Source organism: Bos indicus, chromosome 2 (assembly GCF_029378745.1).
Source record: "Bos indicus isolate NIAB-ARS_2022 breed Sahiwal x Tharparkar chromosome 2, NIAB-ARS_B.indTharparkar_mat_pri_1.0, whole genome shotgun sequence".
Lineage (NCBI taxonomy): Eukaryota > Metazoa > Chordata > Mammalia > Artiodactyla > Bovidae > Bos > Bos indicus.
In genome coordinates this window covers 120547874-120565680 of record NC_091761.1, presented here as the reverse complement: position 1 = coordinate 120565680, position 17807 = coordinate 120547874, and the positions used below count along the sequence as shown (strand labels likewise).

Here is a 17807-nt window from a genome sequence, read left to right as displayed (position 1 = left end):
CACGTCCCGCAATTGTGGGACCTTATCCCCACTTTATAGATGGAGAAACTGAAGCATGGCTGGCCACACTGCTCAGTGAGATATACATTAGTTCTGGCTGACTTTGGGGCCCTAGCCCTCATCCTAGGAAGGCTCAGCCTCCAGAGGCAGCGTGGAGGGAGGAGAGGGGCACCAAGTGCCAAAGGTCCTTGGATCTAGTCTCCTGTCCACCTTCATTTGCCACATGGCCCTTGGCAACCCCCTCAACCTTTTAGGCCCACAGTCACTGCATCTGGAAAATGGGCACAGCGCCCAGTATGCTTGGGCAAGGCTGCTGCTGGCTGAGGCTGAAGTGGTGATACCCGGGGTCCTGTGTGTAAGCCAAGACTCTTCCTCCCCAGTTTTCACATTGGCAGTGGCTGTCCTGACCCTCAGGCCTACGCTCAGTCCATTGCGGACGCCCGGGTTGTGTTCGAAATGGGTGCTGAGCTGGGCCACAGGATGCACATCCTGGACCTTGGTGGCGGCTTCCCCGGAGTGGAGGACGCCAAAGTGAGATTCGAGGAGGTAAGTGGGGTCACAGGTGTTGCGCTGGGCTGGGCGAGGGTTGGAGGGAGGGCTACAGTGATCCTGGGAAGCCCACTGCGAGTGGGTCCTCTGTACTATGTACTGCGCTCGGTGGTTTGCCTGGATTATCTCATTATTAACCCTGTGTTACAGCTGAGCAAACTGAGGCTCACAGAAGCTACTTCATTTCCTGAGTCCATGGCAGGGCCGGCTGCGCACCCAGCTCTGCCCGGACTCTGAACATGCACATATTTGAGGCTTAATCGGGCCATATCTGCATAAGTCATAAGGCTTTCTGAGGGCCTGGGTGTGCCCTGTTCACCCTCCTATGGGATGATGAGAAATCAAGTTGGGCAGGGGAAGGAAAAGCCAACCTTCTATCCACTTCTAGTCCATCTGTCTCCTTCCCACCTGCAAGTTTCAGTTCAGTTCAGTCGCTCAGTTGTGCCCGACTCTTTGCGACCTCATGGACTGCAGCACACCAGGCCTCCCTGTCCATCACCAACTCCCGGAGTTTATCCAAACTCATGTCCATTGAGTCAGTGATGCCATCCAACCATCTCATCCTCTGTCGTCCCTTTCTCCTCCTGCCTTCAATCTTTCCCAGCATCAGGGTCTTTTCAAATGAGTCAGCTCTTCCCATCAGGTGGCCAAAGTATTGGAGTTTCAACTTCATCATCAGTCCTTCCAATGAATATTCAGGACTGATTTCCTTTAGGATGGACTGGTTGGATCTCCTTGCAGTCCAAGGGACTCTCAACAGTCTTCTCCAACACCACAGTTCAAAAGCGTCAATTCTTCGGCACTCAGCTTTCTTTATAGTCCAACTCTCACATCCATACATGACTACTGGAAAAATCATAGCCTTGACTAGATGGACCTTTGTTGGCAAAGTAATGTCTCTACTCTTTTGGTCATAACTTTCCTTCCAGGAAGTAAGCGTCTTTTAATTTCATGGCTGCGGTAACCATCTGCAGTGATTTTGGAGCCCCAAAAAACAAAGTCTGTCACTGTTTCCACTGTTTCCCCATCTATTTGCCATGAAGTGACGGGACTGGATGCCAAGATTCAGTTCAGTTCAGTCGCTCAGTCGTGTCCGACTCTTTGCGACCCCATGAATCGCAGCACGCCAGGCCTCCCTGTCCATCACCAACTCCTGGAGTTTACTCAGACTCACGTCCATCGAGTCAGTGATGCCATCCAGCCATCTCATCCTCTGTCCTCCCCTTCTCCTCCTGCCCTCAATTAAATCAGGAAAAATGTGTCATTGCAATCCCCACTGGAACCACTAGGGGTCGCTTTTCCTTAGTAAGTGCCTCATTCTGGAATATTAACATCTTGGAACTGAATTTAAGAAAATAATCTGTGACGGACACTAAGAATTAGCTTCAAAGATGAGCATTGCAACATTCTTCGTAACAGAAGTTCAGTGGACTTCCCTGGTCCAACTAACACTCTGCTGCTGCTGCTGCTGCTGCTGCTAGGTCGCTTCAGTTGTGTCCAACTCTGTGCGACGCCATAGACAGCAGCCCACCAGGCTCCCCTGTCCCTGGGATTCTCCAGGCAAGAACACTGGAGTGGGTTGCCATTTCCTTCTCCAATGCATGAAAGTGAAAAGTGAAAAGTGAAAGTGAAGTCGCTCAGGGATTGGCTAAATTACAGTACATTCTTTTTATGTAAAATATTTTTACTTTTATAAAGATATAATTTTTTATAAAAATGTTTTTATAAAAATATTTATCATATGGAAATGATACCAGTATATTTTATGGGTAAATGCAAATAAGATTTATTAAAATATTTTTATTTTTAAATCTTTCTCTTTAATTACTTAAAAAAAGTTATTTTAACTGAAGGATAATTGTTTTACAGAAGTTTGTTTTCTGCCAAACATCCACATGAATCAGCCATAGGTATACATATGTTCCCTCCCTCTTGAACCTCCCACCTCTCTAGATTGTCACAGAGGCTCTGTTTGAGGTCCCTGAGTAAATTATGGTATATTCTTATGTAAAAAGAATTTACATAGATTTACATACATGGAGAGATCATTCAATTTATTGAGTAAAGCAGGTTATAAAAACCTGTATACTTATAGCCCTATTATGTTTATAATAAAAAATCAGATTTTCAGGTTTGTATAAAAAGAAATTAAAGGAGTGATTCCAATAAGTTAGCATTGAATAGGTTAATCTGGGGTTAGAATTAGGGGTGACTTTGGTCTTCTTTTTCCTTCTCTATCTTGTCTATAAAAATATGTTGTTTAGCATACTGGTTACTCAGCAAAGAAAGATCTGCATCACAGATTCTGCCATCTGAGTACCAACTGTCAGATTAAAAGTTCCTTTTTCCATTGTGGGGGGCATTGAAGGGTGATTTTCAAGGGTAAGGGTCTTGACCCTGCTCCATCTTTGCCTGCCTGCCTTGGCCAGCTGTCTGTGGTTACCAGCTGGGGTCTTAGCAGCTGCCAAGTTCTTCTTCCTGAAATCAAAGCTGCTTTCAAGAAGTAAGACTTGGAGCTGTAGCTAGTCTCCAGCATAAACCCCACATTTCAAACATGTAATTGTCTCTCTACCCTCAGATTGCTTCTGTGATCAACTCAGCCTTGGACCTATACTTCCCGGAGGGCTGCGGTGTGGACATCCTTGCCAAGCTGGGGCGCTACTACGTGACCTCGGCCTTCACCTTGGCAGTCAGCATCATTGCCAAGAAGGAGGTTCTTCTGGATCAGCCAGGCAGGGAGGGTAGGTTCCAGGTGGGCAGTGGAGGCCTGTTCTTCCCTAAAGCCAAGGACGGTTGTTGGCTAGGCTGGGTCTGATTTTAGGGGGTGGGGAAATCTGAAGACTGGCTCCTTCTTTAGGGAAATTGACAGTCATGTCTCCTCACCCCCAAGACACTCTTTTAGCATCTTTTTTTTCCCCCTGTGCATGTTTATATTTTATGAAGATTGAGATCAAAGCAACCTTGGGGAGAACAGATACTTTATTAAACCTATTGTATATGGGTTTCCTATGTGGTGCAGTGGTAAAGAATCTGCCTGCCAATGCAGGAGACGCAAGAGACACAGGTTCGATCCCTGGGTCAGAAAGATTCCCTGGAGAAGGAAATGGCAACCCACTGTAGTATTCTTGCCTGGAAAATCCCATGGACAGAGGAGCCTGGCCGGCTACAGTGCACGGGGTTGCAAAGAGTTGGACATGACTGAGCACACATTTTATAGTACAGATGAGGAAATTGAGAGCCAGACAGAATACAAGTGAGTTGCTTAAGAGCTAGTAAGTGGTAAACCCTGCATTTGACCCCATGTTTGTCTCCTTTCCAGAGTCCAAGCTCTTACTCATCCTACTGCTTCTCATAACATAATGAAAATAATTGACAACAACTTATACTGGTCTAAGCCCATTTTGCAGACTACAGAACATAGGCATGAAGAGGATGAGTCACTCACCCAAGGTCACACAGCTGAGAAGGGGGCAGCGCCAGGGTTCAAGTCCAGGCTAGGCTGACTCATGGACAGAGGAGCTTGGCGGGCTACAGTCCGTGGGGTCACAAAGAGTTGGACACGACTGAAGCGACTAACACTTTCAGGCTGACTCAAGGCTTTTCTGTCCACACTGCCAACATCAGTGCTCCTCACTGGCCTTCCGATAGATCAGTCCTCTCAGCAGACTCTTGAGTGAGAGGTCTGACTCTGATCTTGGAGCTTTTTTCTCTGCTCTGGGACCCCCAGCCTGAAGGTCTGGGTGTTTTTCCCAGAGATGGGTGGTAGGCTCCAGGTGGAAGGTCTTCTTTGTGTGTATGTGTGCATAGCGATGGAATTCTTCTGGCCTCCTTTCCAGATCTGGGATTATACTTTCTAGCCCAGCCTGGAGACCCGACTTCTCATTCCAGCTCATGCGTTGCCCCACTGTGCATACTTCTGAGCCGCTGACTCAGTCTCTTGGGGTCTTGAGTTCTGGTGGGCTGCTTTTCAGCCTTTGCTGGGGCATCGAGGGGCTCAGGTGCAAGCCTGGAGGGTGTTCTAGGCAGGGTTGCTCAGCTGCCAGGTGTTTCCAACCCAGCCATGAACACAGGAGGAGGCAGGAGCAGCCCCATAGCTGAGGAGGGGCAGCCCTCCTGTCTGCTTGCTGAGCCCGCCGTTGTCCCACCCCCTCACATGCTGCTTGTGCCCCCCGACCCCTCCCCTCCCTGCAGAGGAAACCAGTTCCTCCCCCAAGAGCGTTGTGTACCACCTTGGCGAGGGCGTGTATGGAGTCTTCAACTCAGTCCTGTTTGACAGCGCCTGCCCCGCCCCCATCCTGCAGAAGGTGAGCCTGCCCTGCTGGGCCTGTTTTCAATTGTGTGGGTGCATTTAAAGAACATTTTTTTTTTGGTGTGTGTTGTTATCTAATTTTAAAAAAGTAAAACATATTTGTTGGAGAAAACAGACACTAAGAAGGAAGAAGCTTATCACCCCTAATTCCACCACATGGAGATAGACCCCTTGAATATTTAGATTTCAGTCTTTTAAAAAACGTGTTATACTTTTCCCCCATAAAGTTGGGATCATATTCATTTGTAACCTGATTCTTTTTCACTTCATATGGGGTGTGCATGCCATTCACAAATCTTTAACAACATGCTTCTTGATGACCATATAATATTTTAGGCAATCTAACTCTAGCAATTATCCATTTGGTTTCCTGTTTTTGAGCTTCCTGAGTCTATCTTGACATCCATCTCTGATCACTGCTCGTGGGCTGGGTCTTCACTGTGCTGCGTGGGCTTCGTTTCCCCAGAGCATGTGGGATCTTAGTTCCCTGACCAGGGATCGAAACTTCATCCCCTGCATTGCAAGGCAGATTCTTAACCACTGGATCACCAGGGAAGTCTAAAAATTCATTTTATTGAGTTTTTCCATGTTAACAAGGGAAGAGGAATAGATAGAAGGTTCCTCCTAGCCTGCTGAATCCAGCCCAGGGCCTCTGGCAGCTTTAGTGGGCTTCGTTAGGAGGGGAAAGAAATCAGACACACTTGTATTTTCACAGGCCTTTGTGTGGTCCTGCTTCAGGAAGGAAGCTTAAGTGCCTAACCAGCACCTAGACCACCGTGAGCTTTCAATACGTGCTGTTGTTTTTCTTTCCGTCTTTTTCTCCCCCCCAGAGTCAACCAGATGTGGGCTCCTCTTTGTAGCTCTTCCTGCCCGTCCTCTACTGCAGGCAGAGGGAGCTTCCCTCCTCCAGGCGCCCCCCACCACCCCCCACAACTGGATGAGTCCTCATTCCATAGCTGTGTCTTTGTCTGAGTAAGCCTCCCCGATAGTGAAGTGCTCAGGAATTCAGTTTTCTACAGTGATGTACTAGCGTTGCTGGCATTCCTGTGGTCTCCCACATCCTACCGCACAGGGGAAGGACCGGCCTAGGCCAGCCAAGCCCCAGGTTACACAGCAGGCAGCAGTTGCTTCCTAGTCCCTTCCGGGTCCCAGTCCCTTCTTCCTGTTGCAGGCCATCCCTGACCCACTCCACGTTCCCTTCATCAGCTCCTCTGAGGAGCGGAGCTGTGGTCCCAGCCCAGCACCACACCTGCCCCAGGAGCCTGGTGGCTCAGTCTCCAGCTGGTATTCCTGGCTTGGGCACCAGGATGTTCCTAAGTCTTTCAGTGGTCTATGCTGCTGCTCCTCTGGGGGGTGCCCGGGCTTCTTCTTCGGGCTGCCCACCACTTAGGAGACCATACCCAGGGTGGGCCCACAGTGTGGCCATGGAGACTGTGTAGATGGAGCACGCCTAGTAAATGAGCTACGGCTGTGCTAGGAGTGTGTCGGGAGGGCCCAGCCTGGCCACGGTATCTGCACTTCCCTCCCCAAGGAAGGAGCCCCTCACCAGCCAGGAGGGCAGCTTTCTACCCTGCTCTTCGTGCCCATGGACTTTGATTTTGGACCTCAGGTAGAAAAAGGTGTATTAAACGTAATCCTTGCTTCAGGGTATTTTTCTCATCATTGGAATATGTGTGGCCTTTTTTTGTTTGCTTGTTTAATTTAACAAATATTTGAGCACCTTCCGCATGCACTGAGGTCTGCAGAAGGTAGTAGGTACGGAAGGATTGCTTGTGCCTTGGAAATATAGTCTTGCTGAGTAGAAACGTGTGTGTGCGACACACACACACACAGAGAAGTACACAGACTACAGCAATGTCATAAGAAAAGTACGAAAAGTACAGACAAATGTTACTGCATTTTCTTCAAAAATATTTTAGTACTTAACAACTAAAAGATAAGGACTTAAGAAACACAGTATCATCATCAGACTAAAAACGAAGCAATTCCATAGTATCCCTTGTCACCTAGTGAGTGTTCAGATATTCCCTTATAAATGGTTTTTATAGTTGATTTTACAGGTGAGAAAACTGAGGGGTAGGGAGGTGAAGGAACTTACTCAAAGTCACACAGTTGATAAATGGCAGTGTTTTAAACTGTAGACCCTTGGGGTAGGGTTCATGTCTTATTCATCTTTGATTATCTGTCTGTTGCTAAAGACCAAACTCTGAACTACTTTCCTATAAAATGATTATCTCCCTGTAAAATCGCTGCCTCCTTATAAAATGTCTTCATTAGCATTTGGGCATTGTAATTTTTTATTATTCTTGTTCATGTTTCTTTGAGTATCCTCTGTCAAAAAATTGTTCTTTGTTAGTCTCTTTGTATAGGTGGCTCAATGTACATGCTTAAAGTATATTCCCTTTTAAAAACCATTTTCTTATGGTGAGTCTCTGGAATAGGGTTACTGAGTAAGAGGATTTGAGCGTTTTTATTCCTCTTGATACGTATTGTTAGACTGTTTTCGTCCACGCTTGGACTAATATGTATTATTACCAGCAGTGCTATTTCACAATAAGCTCACCAGCATTCCACACTGTGACCTTTTTCTTGCTGGCTAATTTATCTGAAATGGTATACCTCAGTCTTTCATTTTTGTTTCTTTGACAAGTATAAAGCCTTCTTTAATAGATATTTCAACATGCTCTCATATGTCTTAACTAAGTCTTCTGCAATTAATAGTAATGATATTTATCTCTTTCTACCTGCTCTGCAGGTTATAGATTTACCATATATTTATGGTGTGTGTGTGTGTATAATACATAGAACATTTACTGGGGAAAATTTAGCACAAAAAGTAATAATCCACTAATCCCACCATTCAGATATGACTATTGTTAAATTTTACTTTCATTTCTTTAAGTGTCATAGTGCACATTGTTTTAACTTAAAAAAACATATTATGAGACGTGGTTTTCTTTTTTGTATTAATTCAAATTTCATTATTTGCTCAGTGTGGGAAATATCTGAATCACAGAATTGAGGAAAATCAACTTTGTTTTATGTAAATTATAAAAGGCCAACCAAAGCCAAACCATGTTTCATAAAGTGAACACTTCTAAATTAGAAGCCAATATATAACCTCTGCCTCCCAGAGATGCCCTGGATATATAATAACTTAGTAACTTTGTCTTTTATTAACAATGTTTGGGCATATTAATTTTATCTTTTTAAAATGCTATTTTAAAAGCAACAATTGAGGTAAGAAAATATCCTTTACTCTTGAAAATATTTTTGGCATGGCCTTGTTTAGTCACTAAGTTGTGTCTGACTGTTTTTCGACCCCACAGACATAGCCCACCAGGCTCCTCTGTCCATGGGCTTCTCCAGGCAAGAATACTGGAGTGGTTTGCCATCATCTTCTCCAAGACATGATTTTCTTTACTGATATGTTAGGTAGACTTTTTATTTATAAACATTTTAAATATTCACTGAGTGGTCTAAAATGCAGTTCAATAAATGTGTATTAGTACTTCATGAATGCAAGGTATAGTTAGGTGTGGGGAGGGTCCCAGAGGGGGCAAGTACCATGGGAGTTTTACGAGACTTTTCAGAAGCACAATTCAGGGTACAAGCTCTGATCACCCCGCTCTGTACAGAGACACCTTTGTTGCCAAGACCGGGTTCTTTCATTTGTCATTATATTTTATTCTAATTATTTTATGGTTTAAAAAGTAGGGTTCCATCTGGAGTACATTGCAGTAGTACTTTTTCAGGTCTGGATCTGGTTAGTTCTTGTCTTAAAAATTCTTAAGTAATGATTTCTAATCCTATTTCATTTCTGCTTTGCCATACTATCCATTACTTTTATTTTTCAATGATCTCTAGTTTTTATCCTGTTCTTTGGACAACAGCTTTGTGCTATGTTTAGAAACCTGGGAGTTTCTAATGTGGTAGACGAGATACTCTGAACAGCCTCCCCACTGACAAAGAAGACTGTGTCCTGACTTACAGGATAGCAGGGACTCTTCAGAGGTCAATACACAAACAAAAGCAGGCATCTCCGTTTCACTTAGTGTAAAAGTCAGTCAACCCACCAGTCTGAGGGATCCTTTTCAAGTGTAAGTCAAATCATGTCTCTTTTCTACCTGAAACTCTGCTTGGGCTCCTGTCTCACTCTGCATTAAAGCCAGAGCCCTTCCAGTAGCTCCCAAGGCCCTTTGAGATCTGACCCTGTTACCTCTCACACCACCTCCCTCACCCACATCCCCTTGCTCATCCTACTCTAATCACTCCAGCCTCCTTGCAGCTCCCTGAACTCACCAGGCATATTCCTGCCTCAGCACTTTTGCACCAGCTTTCCCCTCTGACCGGATCACTTCTCTTCCAGGTACCACCCTGGTTTGCTCCTCACCTCCTTTAGGTCTTTGCTGAAAAGTCATCTCCTTACACCCTGACACCTTATACCGTATTTAATGTTACACCTGTACCCCTCACCTAATCTGTTTTTTAAATTACTTTATAGCATAGTATAGAATTTACTTCTTTGTCTTCCTCCCTCCTGCTAGACTATAAACCCTGTGAGGACAAGGATCTTTGTCTATTTTGTTCACTAGCGTGTCCCAAGCATGTACAATAGTGACTATTCAAATATGTTAAGTGAATTAATCCAGAGAGAAAACCTAACTCTGAAATTGGCCTTCTCTCTGGGGATGTATGCTGAATCCTTTTAGCACTGATCTTCAGTTTTGATAGCTATGAGTGTTCCTAGGGACTAGCCAAGATAGAGAATCTGATAAGATCCCTCATATAAAGCTGGGAACCCGAAACAAAGTACATCATCATTAGTATAAGAGAATATTAGGAACCCCCCCCCATAGAGGAGGACAGCAAGAAAATGTGTCTGTTTTGATCTTGTTAGTGGTTGGAAGAGAGCAAAAAATTGAGAATTTGAAGCCACAAGCCAGTCTTTTCTTGGGTTCATTGCCCAAATTCATATTAACTATGTGATCTAGAAGCTCCCCTCATAGCTCAGTTGGAAAAGAATCCACCTGCAATGCAGGAGACCCGGATTCAATTCCTGGGTCAGGAAGATCCCCTGGAGAAGGGATAGGCTACCCACTCCAGTATTCTTGGCCTTTGCTTGCGGTTCAGCTGGTAAAGAATCCGCCTGCAATGTGAGAGACCTGGGTTCGATCCCTGGGTTGGGAAGATCCTCTGGAAAAGGAAAAGGCTACCCACTCCAGTATTCTGGCCTGGAGAATTCCATGGGCTGTAAAGTCCATGGGGTCGCAAAGAGTCGGACTCGACGAGTGACTTTCACTTTCACTTTTATTTTCACTGGAAGCCTGAAGCCTAGAATTTATTTTATCTTGCAGAAGCAAACACAAACTCTCTCTTGAGGAATCTTCCAACTAGGCTTTTAATAATTATCACAGATAAAGTTTCAAGCACATGAGCTCACAATAAAAAATCACAAACACAAAGAAACAAGTCACCATGATGGGGAGCCAGCATAAGCAATAGACAGCAGATTTAAACCTGTAATTACTTCATGTACTGGAATTATCAGACACTAAAAATTGAAGAAAGTAGGGAAAACCACTAGACCATTCAGGTATGACCTAAATTTATATCCCTTAGGATTATATAGTGGAAGTGACAAATAGATTCAAGGGATTTGATCTGGTAGACCGAGTGCCTAAAGAACTATGGACAAGGTTCATGACATTGTACAGGAGGCAGTGATCAAGATCATCCCCAAGAAAAAGAAATGCAAAAAGGCAAAATGGTTGTTTGATGAGGCCTTACAAATAGCTGAGAAAAGAAGAGAAGTAAAAGGCAAAGGAGAAAAGAAAAGATATATCCATTTGAATGCAGAGTTCCAAAGAATAGCAAGGAGAGATAAGAAAGCCTTTCTAAGTGATCAATGCAAAGAAATAGAGGAAAACAACGGAATGGGAAACACTAGAGATCTCTTCAAGGAAATTAGAGATACCAAGGGAACTTTTCATGCAAAGATGGGCACAATAAAGGACAGAAACAATATAGACCTAACAGAAGCAGAAGATATTAAGAAGAGGTGGCAAGAATACACAGAAGAACTACACAAAAAAGATCTTCATGACCCAGATAATCACGATGGTGTGATCACTGACCTAGAGCCAGACATCCTGGAGTGCAAAGTCAAGTGGGCCTTAGGAAGAATCACTACAAACAAAGCTAGTGGAGGTGATGGAATTCCAGTTGAGCTATTTCAAATCCTGAAAGATGATGCTGTGAAAGTACTGCACTCAATATGCTACAGCACTCAGTATGCACTCAGCAGTGGCCACAGGACTAGAAAAGGTCAGTTTTCATTCCAATCCCAAAGAAAGGCAATGCCAAAGAATGCTCAGACTAACGCGCAATTGCACTCATTTCACACGCTAGTAAAGTAATGCTCAAAATTCTCCAAGCCAGGCTTCAACAGTTCATGAACTGTGAACTTCCAGATGTTAAAGCTGGATTTAGAAAAGGCAGAGGAACCAGAGATCAAATTGCCAACATCTGCTGGATCATTGGAAAAGCAAGAGAGTTCCAGAATAACATCTACTTCTGCTTTATTGACTACACCAAAGGCTTTGACTGTGTGGATCACAACAAACTATGGAAAGTTCTTCAGGAGGTGGGAATACCAGACCACCTGACCTGCCTCTTGAGAAACTTATATGCAGGTCAGGGAGCAACAGTTAGGACTGGACATGGAACAACAGACTGGTTCCAAATCAGTAAAGGAGTACATCAAAACTGTATATTGTCACCCTGTTTATTTAACTTATATGCAGAGTAAGTACATCATGAGAAACACTGGGCTGGATGAAGCACAAGCTGGAATCAAGATTGTTGGGACAAATCTCAATAACCTCAGCTATGCAGATGACACCACCCTTATGGCAGAAAGCAAAGAAGAACTAAAGAGCCTGTTGATGAAAGTGAAAGAGGAGAGTCAAAAAGTTGGCTTAAAATTCAGCATTCAGGAAACTAAGATCACAGCATCTGGTCCCATCACTTAATGGCAAATAGATGGGGAAACAATGGAAGCAGTAACAGACTTTATTTTGGGGGGCTCCCAAACCACTGCAGATGGTGACTGCAGTCATGAAATTAAAAGATGCTTCCTCCTAAAGAATGACCAACCTAGACAGCATATTAAAAAGCAGAGAGACATTACTTTGCCAAAAAGGTCCTTCTAGTCAAAGCTATGGTTTTTCCAGTAGTCATGTATGGATGTGAGAGTTGGACTGTGAAGAAAGCTGAGCACCAAAGAATTGATGCTCTTGAACTGTGGTGTTGGAGAAGACTCTTGAGAGTCCCTTGGACTGCAAGGAGATCCAACCAGTCCATCCTAAAGGAAATCAGTCCTGAATATTCATTGGAAGGACTGATGATGAAGCTGAAACTCCAATACTTATGGCCACCTGATGCAAGGAACTGACTCGTTTGAAAAGTCCCTGATGCTGGGAAAGATTAAAGGCAGAAGGTGAAGGGGACGACAGAGGATGAGATGGTTGGATGACATCACTGACTTGATGGACATGAGTCTGAGTGAGCTCTGGGAGTTGGTGATGGACAGGTAAACTTGGCGTGCTGCAGTCCATGGGGTCACAAAGAGTTGGAACTGAACTGAAAAATAAAACAAAAATATTTACTGTGTTTAAAGAAATAAAAAATTGAAAATAAGTAAATTGAAAATTGCTTACCAAAGAGTAAGCAAATATAAAAATTTGACTTAACAGATTTTTAAAAGGACTAAATAGAATTTGTAGAAGTGAAATATATGAACATTGAAATTATACACAGGGTAAGCAAGATATTGGGGCTTCCCAGGTAGCTCAGTGGTAAAGAATGCACCTGCCAATGCAAGAGATGTGGGTTTGATCCCTGGGTCAAGAAGATCCCCTGGAGAAGAAAATGGCAACCTACTCCAGTATTCTTGCCTGGGACAGAGGACAGAGCAGCCTGTCCATGGACAGAGGAGCCTGGCAGGCTACAGTCCACGCAGTAGCAAAAAAGTCAGACACGACTTAACGACTAAACAACAACAAAGCGAGATATTAGAGACAGTTGAAGAGAGAAGATATGAGAAGATAAAGAAGGAATTGGAACATAGAGCTGAAGGAACTTTGCAAATGTAGCACAAAGAGACAGAAAGAAAATAAAGGCAAAGGAAGTGGTAGAGCCAGAGGGTGTAATGTCTAATCATAGTTTCAGGAAGAGATTGTATCAGGATACAGAAACAAGACAGGTAGTTTGAACAGGGAAATTTTAACATAAAGAATTGCTAACTTTAAAGATGGCTAATTACTAAAAAGGATAAAAGCAGTTACTATATCTGGTACTACTACTACTACTAAGTCGCTTCAGTCGTGTCCGACTCTGTGCGACCCCATGGACTGCAGCCTACCAGGCTTCTCAGTCCATGGGATTCTCCAGGCAAGAACACTGGAGTGGGTTACCATTTGCTTCTCCAATGCATGAAAGTGGAAAGTGAAAGTGAAGCCGCTCAGTCGTGTCCGACCCTTAGCACCCCATGGACTGCCGCCCACCAGGCTCCTCCATCCATGGGATTTTCCGGGCAACAGTACTGGAATGGGGTGCTATTGGGAGAGTGAAAAATGAAGCAGCTTAGAGGAGAGCTCCTCCCTGCAAGTCTGAGATTGAAACCTTTGAGGAAAGGCCATGGTGTGCAGCCTTTCAGAGGGTTGCCAACACAACTGAATTGCAGAAGTAGCCTGCTGTGGAGTGGAGAGAAGCTTGTTGGACTGTGCAGGCCAAAGTTGAACTGAAGGCCATTGAGGTGAACGCAACCACACCCTCATACCCTGAACCAAAGGTGGTCACACGGAAAACAGCAAGCCGAAAGGGAGAGAGTTCCTTCTTCCTGATCTGCCCTTGCAGTGTTTTTCAAGCAACTTATATAGACAAAGCCTAACATAGAGCTAGCTGGGCTTCCCTGGTTGCTCAGTGATAAAGAATCTGCCTGCCAATTCAGGAGACATGGGTTTGATCCCTGGGTCAGGAAGATCCCCTGGAGAAGGAAATGGCAACCCATTCCAGTATTCTTGCCTGAGAAATTCCATGGAGAGAGGGGTGAGCTATAGTCCATGGGGTTGCAAAAGAGTCAGACATAGCAACTAAACCACATCATCAAGAGCATAGAGCTGCCTAGTCAGGAAGAAATGTCTCACTCTAGTATCACAAAGCAGGGCGAAGAAGGGTAGATTTGGAGCTGAGGCTAAATAAATAAATTAAAAATGAATTGCTGGCAGAGAGTAAACGAGAGGAACGTTTATTCTCAGATTCAGGAAATCCAACAAATTCCAAGTATATTACCTAAAAATGAATCCATACGTAGACAACATATTAGTGAAACTGAACACCAGAGACAGAAGATCATAAAACTAGTGAGAGAAATGAGACAGATAAAAGAATACCTGTAGAGGAATATTTATTAGACTTACAGCTTATTTCCCCCCATAACAATGGAAGGCAGAAGATAGTGAAATAGCAACTTCGATCTATCAACCTTCACTGGATAGCAGTAGAATGTAAGTTGGGAGGTGGAGTGACTGAGTTGGCATTCTAAGGTTTTGAATTTCTTGTGTGTGTGCTAAGTCGCTTTAGTCATGTCCCACTCTGTACGGCGCTATGGACTGTAGCCTGCCAGGCTCCTCTGTCCATGGGATTCTTCAGGCAAGAATACTAGAGTGGGTTGCTGTGCCGTCCTCCAAAAGATCTTCCCAACCCAGGGATCAAACCCACATCTCTTAAGTCTCCTGCCTTGGAAGGCGGGTTCTTTATCACTAGCACCACCTGGGAAGCCCTTCAGTTGCTTGAGCAGAGGGTAAAGATGTTGAGTGATTTTAGACTACCTTAAGCATACATATTCGGAGAAGGCAATGGCACCCCACTCCAGTACTCTTGCCTGGAAAATCCCATGGAAAGAGGAGCCTGTAGTCCATGGGGTCGCTAGGAATTGGACACAACTGAGAGACTTCACTTTCACTTTTCACTTTCATGCATTGGAGAAGGAAATGGCAACCCACTCCAGTATTCTTGCCTGGAGAATCCCAGGGACGAGGGAGCCTGGTGGGCTGCCGATTATGGGGTCGCACAGAGTCGGACACGACTGAAGCGACTTAGCAGCAGCAGCAGCAAGTATACATATTACAAAGTAAGTATCTGGAGTAACCACTAAAATAGTAGGAGTTTATTAAAACAGTTTGGTTTGGAGAGTGGCCATAAAAACATAGACCAGCAAAACATAGATTAGAGCACACACACAAAAAATCCACATATATCTGGAAACTTGATTTTGACAAGGCTTGCAAAGCACATCATTGGGAATTGCCTAATATATGATGCTAGGTCACCTGATTGCCCGTATGCAAAAAATGAAATTGGATCCCGATCTCTGGGGCTTTTAATTAGTAGTAGCTTATTTATTTCTGAAATTGGAGGAAATTCTCTTTTTGGCTTTATTAAGTTTTTCCAGCTAGGAGAAGGTAGAGTCCTTGTATTTCATCTCTCCTTTCAAGGTTTTATTATTTTCATGGGTTAAGTATTATTGTGGCCCAAGTACATCCCTGAGTTTAGTGACTTAATGCTTTCATCATTGTGTGAGTGGAGATGGTCCCTTTTGTGTTTAAGCTGAGACATCGGCTTACATGTAAAAACTCACTAATCTCTAGTAACTACTCCTCTCCCCTCTGAATTTTCTAGGTGGGCAAGCTTTGTCTGCAGTATAATATTTTATTTATTTTTCTATATTATACCTTTTTGTTTATTTTTTTCCAGATAATAGCTATTGTCAGCATTTCTCATGCTATGTAAAATAGAAATGACAGAAAGGTTCAGACTTGGAGTCAGAAGACATGGGTCTGGTTCTTGGCTCTGCCATCTAGTAGCTGAGTAACATTAGGCAAGTTACTTAACCTCTCTGGGCCCTGTTTCTATAGTCTCTTCATCTGGAAAATGAGGGGGCTTAACTGTAGCAGTTAAGGTTGCTTCTAGTTCTGAAATGAAGCCATTCTAGTATATCTCCATTAAGTTAGAGTTGGCTCCTTATTTTAAATAGTTTCTCTTTATTGTGGAGTTTAATTTTGTCTGTAGTTTTAATCAAGAAGGGGTGCTATAGGCTATTGAATGCCATGATTGGGAAAATTAAATTTGAATTGTAGATCTATATTTTCCGTGTTACGATGAAGCCAGTGATCACCTTGCTCATTGTCCCTGCCTTCCATTTAAATCATCTGACCATTGAAAGTGATTTTTTGAAAAAGAGTATGGATTTGATTAGCTAGGGTTTCATTTTGGATTTTTGCCTGTATGTTCACAAGTGAGATTTTGATCACAGGCTTTTGTTATGTTTCTTCCTTTTTGTGTGCCGCCCTTGTTCATCCCATTTTTTTTTTCCTTTTAAAATATTTTTGTATACTTTATGCAGTATAGGAGCTAACTTATGTATACTTTAAAAGTTGGAGAATTATTTAGGGATTCCCTCAGGGCCATGTGCCATTTTAAATGTTTCATTATGTTTCTTCTGTGGATCTGGTCTCCTGTTGGGCCTCTTTGAGGAAAGCTGCCATCCAGGTGCAGCTGGGAGGGCCCTTGTCTGGGACCCCCAGGAGCTGTGCCACTCCCTCCAGAACCCGGAGCAGGTCACTTCTTCTGAGTTTTCTCATCTGTAAGATGGGAATGCAGCTGCCTCCCAGATGAAGTGTGAAGCAGTGGCGGGTGTGCTTTGTGAAGTGGGACCCTCTGCCTGCTCTCAGAGGGGGGCCTTAGTAGCTGATCGGGCTTCTTGTATTTTTACAGGGGCTTGTCCATTTCCGCTCAGTTTTCCGACTCAAAAACAGAACTGAGACTTAAAAGCCTGCTCCCACATGCTTTTGGAACATTTATTTTGCTATTTCCTTTTTTATTTCCTTTTTAAAAAAAAGGTTTTAAATGGTAATTGCCTTATTTCCTGTGGAATTTTAAAATCTTTCCTTTCTACCCATTTTAAATTTATACCACTAATAAGTGAGAGAAATCTGATTATAACTCAAGGGTGCCTTTTCTTTTCATTTTATTGTGGAAGAAGCTTTGAAACCTATTTTCTTAAGGATTTCTTAAGGATCCTCATGGACACATTTATATAGCATTTCCCCTCACACGTCTGTAAAAGTCCAAATTGTTTTTTAACAATTGGAGCTAAGGTAATTAATTCAGAGCAACTGAGATGAATTTTACTCATTAATAAGCTTATGAACAAGAGTGTTAAGTTGTATGAACAAGGATGTATTGATTTGTATTTTTCTAGCATGTGAGGTTCATGAGCACAGGAACTTTGTTTTCTTGTGTGTTCACTGTTGCATCCCAGGCTCTTAGATCAGAGCCTGGCACATAGTAGGTGCTTAATAAGTTTCTGTTGAATGAATGAATGAGTATAGGATAGTTCTCACGTTTGATTTTAATAATATGTGCGTGTCTTTATTAATGAGACTAATGACTTATGCAGTAACAAATGAGTATTATTTCTGCTCATGGCGCCTGTGGCTCTTCCTGCTCCTGGCTGAGGTACCAAAACACCTTTCCTCCTCCTTCCATTGGTCTCCTCTGCTGCCTCCTCCTAAGGCTCTTGGATAGCTTCTATTTGTACCTTCTTTTTCTTTTTTGTTCTTTCCCATCACTCAGGTATTCCCTATTCATTTATTTATTCATTCATTCCCTTAAGCAGTCTTCACAAAAGCACTTACTGTATGCCAGACCGCTAGGCTTGGAGGAGATGGGGGTAAACGAGACTCAACCAAATTTATAGTCTGACGGGAAGACGGGCCTGAGGAGATACACTTCTTAAATATCGAATTATAAATAGGAAATGCTATGAAGGCAAAGCTTGCAGAGCCTTAGTAAAGGCTTCCAGGAGAAAACTGAGATCTAAAGG

The 17807-nt window shown here is 43.5% G+C and overlaps 1 protein-coding gene across 6 annotated transcripts in view; it reads left to right on the top strand.

The window, feature by feature from the left end:
• AZIN2 (antizyme inhibitor 2) overlaps positions 1 to 17807 on the top strand; it is a 45429-nt gene that overhangs the window by 17057 nt on the left and 10565 nt on the right. For all 6 annotated transcript variants that reach the window (XM_019978759.2, XM_070774267.1, XM_070774262.1 and 3 more), the window contains 3 exons: positions 381 to 546; positions 3128 to 3290; positions 4741 to 4853. In XM_019978759.2, coding sequence (XP_019834318.2) covers positions 381 to 546; positions 3128 to 3290; positions 4741 to 4853 — 442 coding nt within the window. The remainder of the gene's footprint in view (positions 1 to 380; positions 547 to 3127; positions 3291 to 4740; positions 4854 to 17807) is intronic.